Consider the following 13,335-nt stretch of genomic DNA (forward strand, 5'->3'; position numbering starts at 1 on the left):
GCTATGGCCAGCCTGGAGCCACATGGTTTGGATTGGCTTGGTAGGCTCAGGCTGTGGATGTTAGTGAGGTTTTCCCAGCATTTCTATCTGTTGGAAACTAATTCCGGGTGATTTTTTTTCCCCTGTTAAATTGATAATTCTCATTAAACTTTTAAGAGCCTGAAAAATAGAAACAAACCGCTCAAAGTAAGCACAGGGAATGGTGAAGGAGCCCAAAATGCTGGAAGTGCCTGAAGGAAGATTTCCCTTCCATGGCAACCCTGGGATTTATGGTTGGATTTGATGATCTTAAAGGTGTTTTAAAGCTAAAATGATTCTACAATTCCACTCACTCAAAAGCTTAGTGGATTCTAAGAAAAAGCTTTGAAAATTTTTACTCTGGTGGATCTTGGCAGCCTCAGAGTGGAGGTGACAAGGCAGAAGTAGAGTTTGGTGCCAGGTTCTTGTTCTTCCTTGTCCTGTTTTCCTGCCTGGAAGGTGGACACGGTGTTGTCCAGCCTGAAACTCTGAATTTATCAGTTAGAGCTTGTGAAGCTGCTGTAATTCTTGTGGGAGTCAGGGCTTTTCTCACGACTTCAGTTGCTACACCAGGGCAATTATGTGACAGCATCAAGGGGTTTTGAGGAGGGAATCCTGCTGACAGGAAAACAGTCTGAAAATGTGAATGCTAGACGCAGTAAAAAAGCAAAGTCACTATTTTGGTTGCAGAAAAAACAGATTTGTGCAATCAATCTCCAGACTCTTTTGGGACTCGTAGTAGTGTGGTTCCGTATTTCCTCAAGCAGTCAAAATCCTTCATGATTTTGCCTGTGTCTGCATTCCACTTGCAGCACTGTTTTATTAGGAGTCTTAACTTCCACTGTTTAGTGCAGTTCCTGAAATACTGTTACTTGGCTCTTCCATTTTTTTATTTCTTGACTTGGAAGTGGCCAATTGCTTTGAGACCAGCACTTAAAATACCTGTAAAGTGTCTGAATTGGAGTAACTGTTGGTGCTGAGCAGGCTGTGAAAGTACACAAGTTGAAACATTTCTCATAACGTTCTTGGCTTTTTCCATAAATGGTTACACAATTCCAGGAAATTAAATGTAGCGTTTCTTCACTGAAAATAACTGGGTATAAATAATGGAAAACAAAGAGGAGGGGAAGTAGATGGGGAAGAAAAGTTGGGAGGGGAAAGGAGCACACAGAGAAAAGAAGATTATGTCCTGCCCTGGAGTTTCAGAGGACAGGCTGACCCTGGTCAGTATTATTAATATATCTAAGCCCTGAGCTCTGTAGGCGTCGGGCACGACCTGACTCAGTAATTCAGGAAGTCCTTGTGTTTCCTTCTGTGTTTTTTCCATCAGACCTTAAAACTTTCAGCTTGGGTTCTCAGCAAAGCTTCCATGTGCTGCAGAAGCTTGTCTGACACCAGGCTGGGCTTGGGGCACACGTCCCTGCCTGGGTGCTGGTGGCCACTGCTGCACAGAGTGGCTGGAGCTGCAGTCAGCACTGTCACATTTACACTCTGTCCTCTGCTGTATTCCAGCTGCAACAGAGATCTGTGGAAATGAGTGAAATCTTTTATAGGAAACCTGTTGCTTTCTGATCTTTGAAGTGGTGATAGCTGATAATATGAGTATGAACTGATTATTCTATATTAAACTTAAGGTATAAGGGTCTCGTGTTTATTTCTTTATTTCACTTCATTCTTTTTTTTTCTTTATCTCTTTATATCCTGGGAACACCTTTATTTCTTTTCTATCCTAGGAACACCTGAGACCTGCCTAGGGTTTGAGATCCCTTTCTTAGTTGTCAAACAGGCACAGAGGAAAAACTTTTGAGACCACAGCTCAGTGTCCTGGCAGGTCACAGAGTGTTAGTGACTTAATCCAAACTGCATTTTGGTGCCATTTGTTCTTACAACTGCGTGCCACTGTAGTGGTTATTACAAAACACTGTAAATAATCTAGGAAATTCAGAATCTGGCTGTTACTGATTACCAAGTGTGTTTACATGACTTTCCAGCTGTTACAATGCCTAGACTTCATCTTCAAGTTTTGTTAAAAGCTTTATTGCAGAAAAGAAGTACTGGGAAAGTTCGTCTTGCCTAATCAAAGTATGGTTTGGTGGGAAAGGACCTTAAAGATGATGCAGTTCCACCCCTCTGCCATTGGCAAGGACATTTTCCACTAGACCAGGTGCTAGAACTTCCAGCAAGAGGCACTTTGGAAAAGCATTGTCTGGTTGTAAATGCATGAGGTTTGCAAGAAACAATTCTTCCATTACGTGTTTTCAATAATTCTGTGTCAAATACTCTTGCTAACCCTTAGTAGGCTTTTAGTATGCACATAGATGTTTTTAATACCTCCAGCATTCAGAAGGATTTTTAATGATTTGTTCAATAATTGATGGAGCTTTGGCATAATTTAGGCTTTTGTGAGGGAGAGCCAGCAGATGAGTAGAATATATTTAGTTGTTTAGTTTAACCATCCCTATATGTGAATTCTTTAGGTGAAAAGCAGAACAAAGGAAAGGAGCCAAGTGAGAGAAGTTCTTGGAGAAAATTATCCCCTTAACTAAAAACTGGAAAAAGCCTTAATTAACTTATTAATTAATTGCTTAAGTGTCTGCAAAGAGCAGTAAGAGTCATTGCCTTCCAGAATTGTGTGTGGTTATATGGACCTTTATATTTACATCTATTTCCCTGTTAGCCAAGAGATTCAGTTTCTCAGCTCGTTTCCCTCAGTCTTGGTGAGATAAAGCAGAAAACAGGAGCTGTCCTCTTCTTGTCTTCTTTTAAATACAGAAATCCTTTTTAATCTTTGATGTTAAATCCATATCTGTAGACACCAGTCTACTTTGACAGGTAGTAAGAAATACCCTTTAATGAGGAAAACTACACTGAAAGTGTTTGGATTTTGTCAGCAGTTATATAAAACTGCTGGGCTCTTTCTGATATAATCAGAAATTCACTTACCGTGAAGTCCTGGCTTTTAACTGGAAATCAGTTCTGTTGTTCACTTACTTCAAAAACAAACAAGCCAAAGCCCCCTCAACTCCAGGTCTTTGTTAGGGTACAAGTTGCTGCAAGGGTTAGGAATTGAATATAATTTCAGAGAAAAAAGGTGTTTGGAAAAAATACAGTATTTTTTACATACAGAATACCGTATAAAAATGGTATTTTGTATGTAAAAATGTATATAGAAATGTAAAAAAAGTACTGGGTATTTCTGAACTAGAAACAAACAAGTGCAGCTTGGGGGTTTCCATTAAAAACAAACAAAAGAAATCCTGTTGTATGTGCTTACCCAACCTTGTAATAACATGTTATGATACACTGCTTTTCCTGATCACAGCAAAGGTGTTTATGTAGAAAAATGATTTGATTACAATATTTCTGTGTGTAATAGACATCTTTTTTTTTTTTATCCACCAGGCAATCAGCTCAAAAGGCCACCACAGTGTCTGTTACACATTATCCAGAACCCAGACAGTTATAGTGGAATATATTAATGACAGAGATACAGACATGTTTCAGGTAAGGCTCTAAAATACTTGGATTGTTTTTTAAAAGCAACATAAGAAACCCCAGTTCTGCCTTCTCCTCTGGGTGTTCTCTGTGACCTGTGGGATTTCCACAGTCTGACCCAGCTGCATTAATTTGGGAGCACTTTGAAATTTTGCATTATTCTGCTCTTTGCAAACCCACACCAGCATCTGTTAATACTCTTACTGACTTACTCCTTTAATTGTACTCTGCCTTTTCTCCAAAGACAAACAGTACTGGAGAAAAAGTGTGCTCTGTTTGGATTCATGAGTGAGCACAGAATTACACCCACCACCCTCCAGATAACAATGTAGCTGGAGTAGAAAGGAAGTTGAAGGAGTAGGACCTGGGATGGGGAAGGAGGAAGGTAAAAGGAGCTGGGCAGTAGGGGAGACAAACCAGAGATAAATGATATTTATCATTTCAACTCATTATGATGAGTTCCTGAGGGGTGTGCAGATCTCTCAGCACACACAGGTGGTGTGGGCTGAGTTTCTCTAAGCTCCCATCTAATGCCCAACATGTGCTCAATGTCCCCTGTCTGCATTTGTGTTTTTCTGCATCATTTTGGTAACCTGAATGATTTTCTTGTGCCATGGTTATTTTTATGTATAACAAGAAAGAGCAGAAATTCTGTGTGTACTTAGAATTCAAGCTTGGGGAACCCAAGTATGCCAAACAACCTTTTTCATTCTAGACTGGTCAGGTCTGTGCTATCTAGAGCATCTCACCAGGAATTATTATCCCTCCTCATTCAGCCTTTCATATTTTAAAGGGTCAGCAGCTGAGTGCTGTTGACAGAGAGGAAATAACTCTTTGGAGGTGTTGTTGCTTCTCTTGACTTGTGTGTTTTGCTCTATATTAAATTTTCCAGTGTGACTGAAACTATTAGGTCCAAATAGGAATTGATTAAAACCCAGTCTTATTCATTTGCTGCAGAATGAAGGATTGAACAGCCAGGGTGAACTGAAATAGGTTTTTCTGTGTTGACTAGTGAAAGAAAAATGAAACCCATCTATTGGGGTTACTGTGTGATGCTCCTTCAGCTCTTGAATAGCTACAGTTCAATTTTTTCCTGTATATAAATTTTGAAAAAACATTTTTGAAAGCTGGATTTTTCCTCTTCTTGAGTGCAGTACAAAATGAATAAAGAGTTGCAGAACAGCTGCTTTTTCTGGGCATACTGCATAGACATCTATTGCATAATGTCCTAGTGGTGGGTACAGCTTTTCTTGGGCTGTGTGGAGGTCCTGCTGTGACTTGATCTCCGTGTGACCTCGAGTGCTGTGTCCTGGTTCAGGTTTCTGCTCCCTGGCTTTCCTGAGGATTGCATTCCATGCATTGGCCTGCAGGGGCTGATAAAGGAGTGATCTGCTGGACTGTGGCAATAATTCCCCACTGAAGCAGTGCCAGAGCAGCTGAAGAGGTTTCCATTATTCACATGAGCCATTAGATTTGAACTGTTCTCATGAATCTGTTGGAGAAAAGTTACTTGAGGATGTTTAGTGCAGCCCTGTGGTACATGATGACAAAATTCATGTCTGTTGATCCACAGAGTAGAGTTTCACTGTTGGCCAGGCATCACTTGGACAGACAATCCTCGGAGTTTGATGTTTTCTTTTAAAATGTGTGTTCTTGACTTGTGTAGGATGTGGAAGTTGAAAAGGGAAGGATAATTCCTGGACCACAGGCCCCACTTTGATGGCAGTTAACATGTATTATCCTGGGCAAATCACTTGGCTTTTTGCTCTTTTTTTTTTCCCCCACTTCTTGAGCTGTTGTTCTGCTGCGTTGTTTGTAGTTTCGGTTTTTGTTGTTTTTTTTTTTTTTTTTAATGTGACTATATTATGAAATCTGTGTGCAAATGCTGCTATGCACCTTTGTCTTAGTGACATCCAGGTCAGATTTCTTAATTATAAAAGAATGTACAAATGTGTTCCTCTGCCATCTCCCAGACTCTATGTGCTCCAGCATCCATGTGCTGCTATAAATGAAGATTTTCTTCAGAGTTTAACCATTCTGTTGATGATGCATTAGATGAAGTTGAACCTGTTCCTTCATGGTTTGATGGGGTGAAAATGGGTTGATTTTATCTGCTCATGCCAGTACAAAACTCAAAATGTGCAGCTCCTACCATAAATAACCACAAGTTTATACAAGAAGCAGGTACATTCAATACAAAGCATTGATTTTTTTTTTTTCCTGAAAAACGACCCTTCAGAAGATGCAGAATTCAATTCTCACTCTCACCAGAGTGAAATTCTGTTGAAGCCCAAGAACCTGCAGCTGTTAAATTCTGTGCTGGCAGAGTTTGCCTTGTCAGGAGCAGTGTTTTACTGACAGCAACAAAGCCAGGCACTGCCTGCCTCTCACCCACCTTTAACAATCACCTGCAGAGGACACAACTCCTGCTGCCTCTGCAGCACCTGGCACATTTATGGGTTCTTGCTGGAAGTAACTCGGGGAAATCAGATGACACAGTTCACAAGAAGGGTCCCAAAATACAGCCTGAAGTTGCTAGAAAGAAGAAAGTCATCTGTGCTGTACAGGAAAATGGGAGAAAAATGAGTAATGAAGTGTGTAAAGAGCAGCTCTGAATTCTGGACTGGGTCTGTAGTGACTGCAGTCTGGCTGCAGCTGCAGATGAGGTAAAAGTTCTGGAGGGTGGATGTTAATAGCATCAAGTTCTTCATTTATTCCTTAGGCACTTGCTTTTCAGCTGATCTCAAACCCAAATTCACGATGTAGTACAGAGCTTGAGGAAGTTGCCAGATTTTAAAGGCCACTTTTTCAAATAAATTCAAATGCTGAAAAGTAGCACAGTACATGAGACTGATCCTCTAGAAGGCCTTCTCAACTGGAAAAGGGAAGAAAACCAAATATTTAAAATATTTGATTTTGCACTGACATACTTGTGACACAAATGATATAAGTACTGAAGTGTTTATATAAAATGCTACATATCATCCTAGAGATTTTAAAAAAGCAAATAGATGCATTGTTTATAGATCTTAATGGTTATATCTAAAGAAATTGGAATTTCATGGTGAATGATTAGTGTGATGTAAGGCTGGGAGCACACACTTGTGTGCTTTGTCATCCTTTAAGGAAAAATGAGGCAGATTTTTCTCTAATTGCATCTAAAAGCTTTGAGAGAATGATCTATTTCAGAGACTGCAAGAGGCAGAAACTTGTTATGAACAAATTAATTTCATATTTGTTATTGATTATCCTTTAAGAGACTCCATGTACAGATGGAGAATAGTCAAAAGTTATTCATGAGGTTCCTGCTGCTGCTCAGTGCTGACTCTTAGCAGGAATAGCTTTGAATGGGAAATAGAAGCTGGTAGAAATAATACTGTAAAAGGAAGGAGAATATTGCTTTGTAAGATTTAGCTTCAAGTTGTCAAGTTCTATAAATCAGGAATATCCCATATTAAATAGTTTCTAAACTCTCTCTCTTGGGTATTCTAGTAGACACTTTTCTGTGAGAAATTGAAATGTGGACTTTTGATTAGGCCTTGTTGAGTATTTCCTGTGCAGGAAGCTGATCCCATTTTGTGCTTGTGCTGAGCCCTGTGATGTGGAGACAGTAACTGGATGTGTCACTGGAGACAGGAATTCTGACACGTCTTAGACTGCAACCCTGCAAACAGAGCTTGAAGCAGAGAGAAGCACAGGAGAGATCCCTGCACTATTTCTGTCAATCCAGTTGTGACAAAGCTTACATGTGGATAATATTCATTTCCTTGACTCTTGAACAATGTTCCTTTAAAGCAGGTTTAGTTTGCAGAGATGTTTGTTAATGATGGAACCGTACATGGCTCCCCATAGCTGGCTTGAAAGAGCAAGATCTGAGCAGAATGGAACTTCTTGGGGGACAATGAGATCATGTTCAGTGAGGAGGTTATTTAATATCAATGTAGATACCTGATACTGAAGGTAGTTTCATGTGAAGAGTATTCCTAATTCTGTTTGATCACAAGGTGTCTGTAAAATTAATATTCTGTTCCACTTCTTGTTCCTCAGCTCCACTTTCCCAGTTAAGCTCAAAGTTGGTGTAACACTAATTTGCCTGTAGAAATATTGATAAAGCCTCACTGTCTGGCAGTCAGATCCTTCCATCCATGTAGTCCTGAAGTTTTCTGTCCCAGATGTTTCCAGATTTAGAATTAAAATTTTTAGCTGAATACATAGGAAAATTTTCCTGTCTGCTGATAAGTATGTTTCATTTCTGCTCAAATCAAGAAAGATTTAATTCTGTTAGTCATGCCATGTGCATGATTAGGAATGAATTTCAGCATAGGGTGGGTTTTGCCTGACAGCTCTTCTTTCTGGGACTACAAGTCCTAAAAACATGAAGGTGGATAGCTCTTTGTTATGACATACCAAAACAACCAAATTCTGGGTCTAAAAAAAGTCCTTTATTTTCATGGCGAACGTATTTGGAACTGGAAAATGTGAATAAAACTTGTCAATCCAAGCTAGTGCTTTCTTACCTAACAGCAGTGGTAAGTAATTTGCTGTGGTTGGATGAGGAAATGGCACGGTGATAATACTTCTTTGGTGACAATACTCTTATCAAACAGATCAGCTGTTGATCTGTTTCAAGCAAGCATGAATATCATTTGTGGTAAGTGAAAATTTGTCATTCCGTGTCCGTGTTGTATTTCTGCCTAGCACAAATGTGGAAATACAGGTTAGTCTCTGGTTGGATCTTGTCAACCAAAAATTCAGTAGACAGAAGTTTACTGATGTCATCAGTAAAGTATTAACCTGGCAAAACTGTGTCCTCAATGCTTCATATTTCAGTGGGTATTTCTATTTATGCCATTATCTTAATTTTTTTTGCAGGTTGGGAGATCTACAGAGAGCCCGATAGACTTTGTAGTAACAGATACTATTTCAGGAAATCAAAATACGGATGAAACCCAGATTACCCAGAGCACCATCTCCCGATTTGCCTGCAGGATTGTTTGTGACAGGATCCCACCATACACAGCAAGGATCTTTGCAGCTGGCTTTGACTCGTCTAAAAACATATTCCTTGGTGTAAGTACTGCTAATAATGATGTTACGAGCAAGCTCTGGTTTATATTCTGTTACTTTCAAGCCCCCAAATCTCCTTGTGCTGGTTGATAACTTGTACTGTCATTAGACTTTTATTACTCCAGTGCACCAGCTGCAGTGTTAAGTAGAAACTGCAGTTTTATGTGCCTGAGTTGTCACCAGCAGAGACTCGTGGTCATAATTGTCTTTTAACAATGAAGCTGCACTTTAAGAGCTGTTAGAGGATTTCCTTTAGCTTGGTTTGATGTATTTCTGATAGTCACTGTGACTGTCACACGTAGGAAAAAGCAGCCAAATGGAAAAACCCTGATGGCCACATGGATGGATTGACAACCAACGGGGTGCTGGTGATGCACCCCAAGGGAGGCTTCACGGAGGAGTCCAAGCCCGGGGTGTGGCGGGAGATCTCCGTCTGTGGGAACGTGTACACGCTCCGGGAAACCAGGTCTGCTCAGCACAGGGGCAAACTGGTGAGTGGGAAGTTGTTGGTTTTTTTATTTTTTTTTTAATTTTAGTTGAAGTTGGGATTGAAGGTACTTGAGACGATAATTCGCGTTCGGACTCAGGTGTTTATTATTTTTTGTCAATGTTACAGTTTTAACAGCAGTGAGTTCTGTAGTTTTTCATTATCAAGGAACAGAAATGGTTAACTGTCTCTTGTTACAAGGTCTTTTAGGGCTAAACTATCTAATTAAGAAATGACACCTAAATTATTTTCACTTTTAACCCACTAACTAATCTTTCAAAGTTCGCACTGTGGACTTTTCTGTCCAACTACAAAATACCACCCAAACCCATGGAAAAGAAGGAAGAAGAAGGTAAAAGAAGAACAACCTACTTCTGCCCTAAAACTTCTAACTTGCTTCGTATTTTTTACTATATTCTAAAACCCCAAACTCTTAAGTTTTCCACCCTGTGATATTACACACTTCTAACCAACTACACACCCATAATTCCAGTGCTATCAATCAATTTTGGAAGCCTGTTCTACGGCTTCAAGTCAAATGTAGTGTTCTCCAGGAAGTCAGAGTCTGTTTGTACAGAAAGTCTAAAAATTTTCAACATCCAGAACGCCAACAGGAAGCGACTGAAATGAATCAAGGGGTACTGTGGATGTGACAGTCTGGTCAGAGAGAGAGAAAGCTAGATAAGCTTTTCCATGAATCAGTCTGGGAAGTTTTGGGGAGCTGGAGACAAAGGATGATAATCAAATGGAAACAATCCACAGGTGGTGTTTTGTTACAAGCTGTTTTCCCATAAGGTTGTTTACAAATGGATGTCTTCTCAATTAGCCAATGGTGATGGTGTTTTGATTAAAGGACCAGTCAGGTCCACCTGTAGTGAACTAGAGCATAAAAAGGAATGTGTTCCTTATAAAATTATTATTTGCCTTCTGAAAATGCATGGAGTGTGTCACTCTTTATCCATGTCACTTCAACGGTGACAGGGCACTTGTTTTCCTGGCTTTGAATGCAGGCAGGTGGCTGTCCCTGAGTAGTGGCACTGTGAGCGTGTAAATCTGTGTGTTAGAGCAGATTCTGCTCTGCTGTTCTGTTCCTGAGCGTGTGGGGGAACACTCACAACTTTCTGCTAGTGCCACTTTTCCAGCTGAAATAGCACAGAGTGTAAAAGCTAAATAAACTCTGCTCTGGAATGTTTTCCTGGGACATGGGGATGTCTGGAAGTTGCTGCATGGGGAGCTGTCTTTTGCAGTACTGCCAGAAGAGTCCACTTTTGTGCAAAAGCAGTTTGGGTAAGGCAGCTTCTGTTTGATTTACCTGCCACTGGGAAGATAAGAGGAGCCCTGGAAGTATATTCCTGTTTTCTCCTGTGAGGCAGGATGGGCTTTGCTTTCCAGAAGTGAGAGATTTCAGCTGCCAGAGCCCATTTCAGTGGCACATAAAACCAGGAGAGAAGTTCAATGAACTGACTTTGCAACTGTGCCATTGGCTTTGCAGAAAACTGACTGCAGAAAGAGTTAGGGGAATGGAGTTGGGCTGCTCTGCTTTCAGCAGACACCCTTCAGCACACAAATGGCTTTGTCACACGGATGGTGGAAGGCAGATGTTGCCTGGGGACCCGGACAGATGATGTGGCAATTGCAGCCTTTGTACGTGGTTCGCAAAACACCTTTTAGTGCTGCTAAAGAGAGGCACGGCAAAGCAAATGAATCCCCCTCCCTGCATCCAAAACGAGTTGAATTCTCATTTAAATAAAATTGCATGGCACACTGGTATTGATGTGATCAGTATTCGCTGATTGGGTTCATAAAACCAAATGCAGGCTGTATAATGAATTGAACACGTTGCATGTGAGGGAGCTTTTTATTTTGCTGTTTGTGAAGGAATTATCTGAAAAGAGCATCAGATCAAGGCTTCTCTCATCTCTACTTGAACCATTACATTTTTCTGCTGGAATTACTTGGCACTGGTGACCTCTTATCTGTAGTCTGTATTGTACCACTGAGGTGTTTTGTGCAAGGATGATCCACAGTTAATCTGTGAATTTAAACTGGATTAAAATGTAAATGCTGAATTGGTTGTCATTCATAGTATTCTTAGGCAGATGTGATAATTTCATGTGACCTACTTAATGTATTTGTTTGTATTTGGCTGTTTGTTCTGCATTAGTGGTATTTTCTGCATACTTTCTGTGCATAGTAGGTCTGTTTTTCTCTTCAATTTTATAAAGAGTCTTTTTAATATATATTCATCATTAATGAACCGATAGCAAAAGCATGGATTGCTTATATGTTTGTGACATTAAAATACAGAATATTTCAGTCAAGTACAATGTGTGTTTGGCATAATCCCTTGAAAGTGTTGTAAGTACCTGCTTTTAATCAGAGAGAAGCCTTTAGGCAGTGCATGCTGGGGCTGCGTTTGCTTGGAATACCTCATTAAATAAGAGGGCTAATGAGTGGGGTGGGTAATTGTTCATAAGCTGAGCCTGTGTGACTTCAAATTTGTCACCTGAGAAATTCAACTGAATTTCTCTAATTCTGTCTGCTGCAGTGCTAAGCCATGCAGGTACCTGTGCTGCTGAGGCACACTCTGGGAGCTCATGCTTCTGCAAAGTGCTTGACCCTTACCACAACCCCAGAACAAATGGTATCTGAGAGGCAGGACAGCTGGCCTGTCCTGGGTAGCAGGTTTTAGTCCAAAAAGGACTGGTTTTTTTTTAATATGTGAGCAGCTTCTGTCAGCGTTATGTGGGCAAAGAATTCCAGGAGAGAATCTGCTAATGCAGCCCTCAGGGAATGGCACGTCTTTTCTTCAGTCTATCAGGACTTACTGAAATATGACAAAGGCACAGAGAATCAATATTGGAGAAAAAAATGCGTGCTCAGGGGCCCAAAGACTGTATAATAATTTATATTGCAAATGCAAATCCCCTGTACAAGCACAGAATAAGAGATCAGTGCTCGTTACAATCCTAGATATAGGTTAGGAGGTGAGGTGGATTCAGGACAACAGTAAGGCAAAATAAAGCAGTTTAATGCTGAGAAAGGTGATGTGGTGTCTGTAACAGCTCCCAGGCTAAACAAGCCTCCCCTTGTGTCCTGCCCCCAGGTAGAAAACGAGACCAACATCCTGCAGGACGGCTCGCTGATCGACCTGTGCGGGGCCACCCTCCTGTGGAGAACGGCGGACGGGCTCCTGCACACGCCGACGCAGAAACACATCGAGGCGCTGCGGCAGGAGATCAACGCCGCCAGGCCCCAGTGCCCCGTGGGCTTCAACACCTTGGCCTTCCCCAGCATCGACCGCAAGGACGTGGTGAAGAAGAAGGACGTGGAGGAGAAGCAGCCTTGGGCCTACCTCAGCTGCGGCCACGTGCACGGCTACCACAACTGGGGCCACCGCAGCGACACGGAAGCCAACGAGCGCGAGTGCCCCATGTGCAGAACCGTTGGCCCCTACGTGCCTCTGTGGCTGGGCTGCGAGGCCGGCTTCTATGTGGACGCCGGGCCCCCCACCCACGCTTTCACCCCCTGTGGACACGTGTGCTCCGAGAAAACTGCCAAATACTGGTCCCAGATCCCGCTGCCCCACGGGACTCACGCCTTCCACGCCGCCTGCCCCTTCTGCGCCACGCAGCTCTCCGGCGAGAACAACTGCGTCAAGCTCATCTTTCAGGGCCCCATCGACTGAGAAACCGCATGGCGATGACCACAATAAAAGTTTTCTTTAACGGTTTACTGTGAAGATTTTTGCCACTAACTCTAGATTTTACCTTTTTTTATAATGTTGTTAATAGGGGCGGTAGGGTGGGGATGGGGGAAGCGATGAGGAGATGGAGGGACTTGTGGTGGAATTGGGATACATTGATACCTGGAACTTGACAGATATCAGTGGTGTTGCATGCTCGAAAGCAGCATATTCATGGAGTCTTCTTGGTCAAATTGTAGTATATTTGTAATCTTTTTATTAGTACCCTGGATCAGAAAAAGGTGTCTTAAATGATTTTTTTAAGCTAAGATTTTTTAATGGAAAGGTTTTTTCTTCTAAACTTTGACAAGCCTTTAAAACCTATTTTTCAAATCTAGAAGGAACATACAGAATGTAACTGTCTTTAATTTGCAATATAATTTAACTTGAATAGTTTCTCAAGGAGCAAATACAGAATGTGTGGACAACCCATAGGAGAATGTTCACTAGAGATAATTGGGATATGTAAGGTAAAAAATAGCTGCCTAAAGTGTAGAGGATAAAAGCTATTAAAATATCTATT

General features: G+C 41.3%; 1 protein-coding gene across 3 annotated transcripts in view; it reads left to right on the forward strand.

Annotated features, from left to right (window-relative positions):
* PELI2 (pellino E3 ubiquitin protein ligase family member 2) overlaps positions 1-12,800 on the forward strand; it is a 65,814-nt gene extending 53,014 nt beyond the window's left edge. For all 3 annotated transcript variants that reach the window (XM_053945973.1, XM_053945974.1, XM_053945975.1), the window contains 4 exons: positions 3,421-3,522; positions 8,386-8,583; positions 8,883-9,071; positions 12,174-12,800. In XM_053945973.1, the coding sequence (XP_053801948.1) occupies positions 3,421-3,522; positions 8,386-8,583; positions 8,883-9,071; positions 12,174-12,755 (1,071 nt within the window). In that variant the 3' untranslated portion in view covers positions 12,756-12,800. The remainder of the gene's footprint in view (positions 1-3,420; positions 3,523-8,385; positions 8,584-8,882; positions 9,072-12,173) is intronic.
* Positions 12,801-13,335: the final 535 nt, after the last annotated feature.

The sequence above is a fragment of the Vidua chalybeata genome, chromosome 6 (genome assembly GCF_026979565.1).
Source record: "Vidua chalybeata isolate OUT-0048 chromosome 6, bVidCha1 merged haplotype, whole genome shotgun sequence".
NCBI classification, from domain to species: Eukaryota; Metazoa; Chordata; class Aves; order Passeriformes; family Viduidae; genus Vidua; species Vidua chalybeata.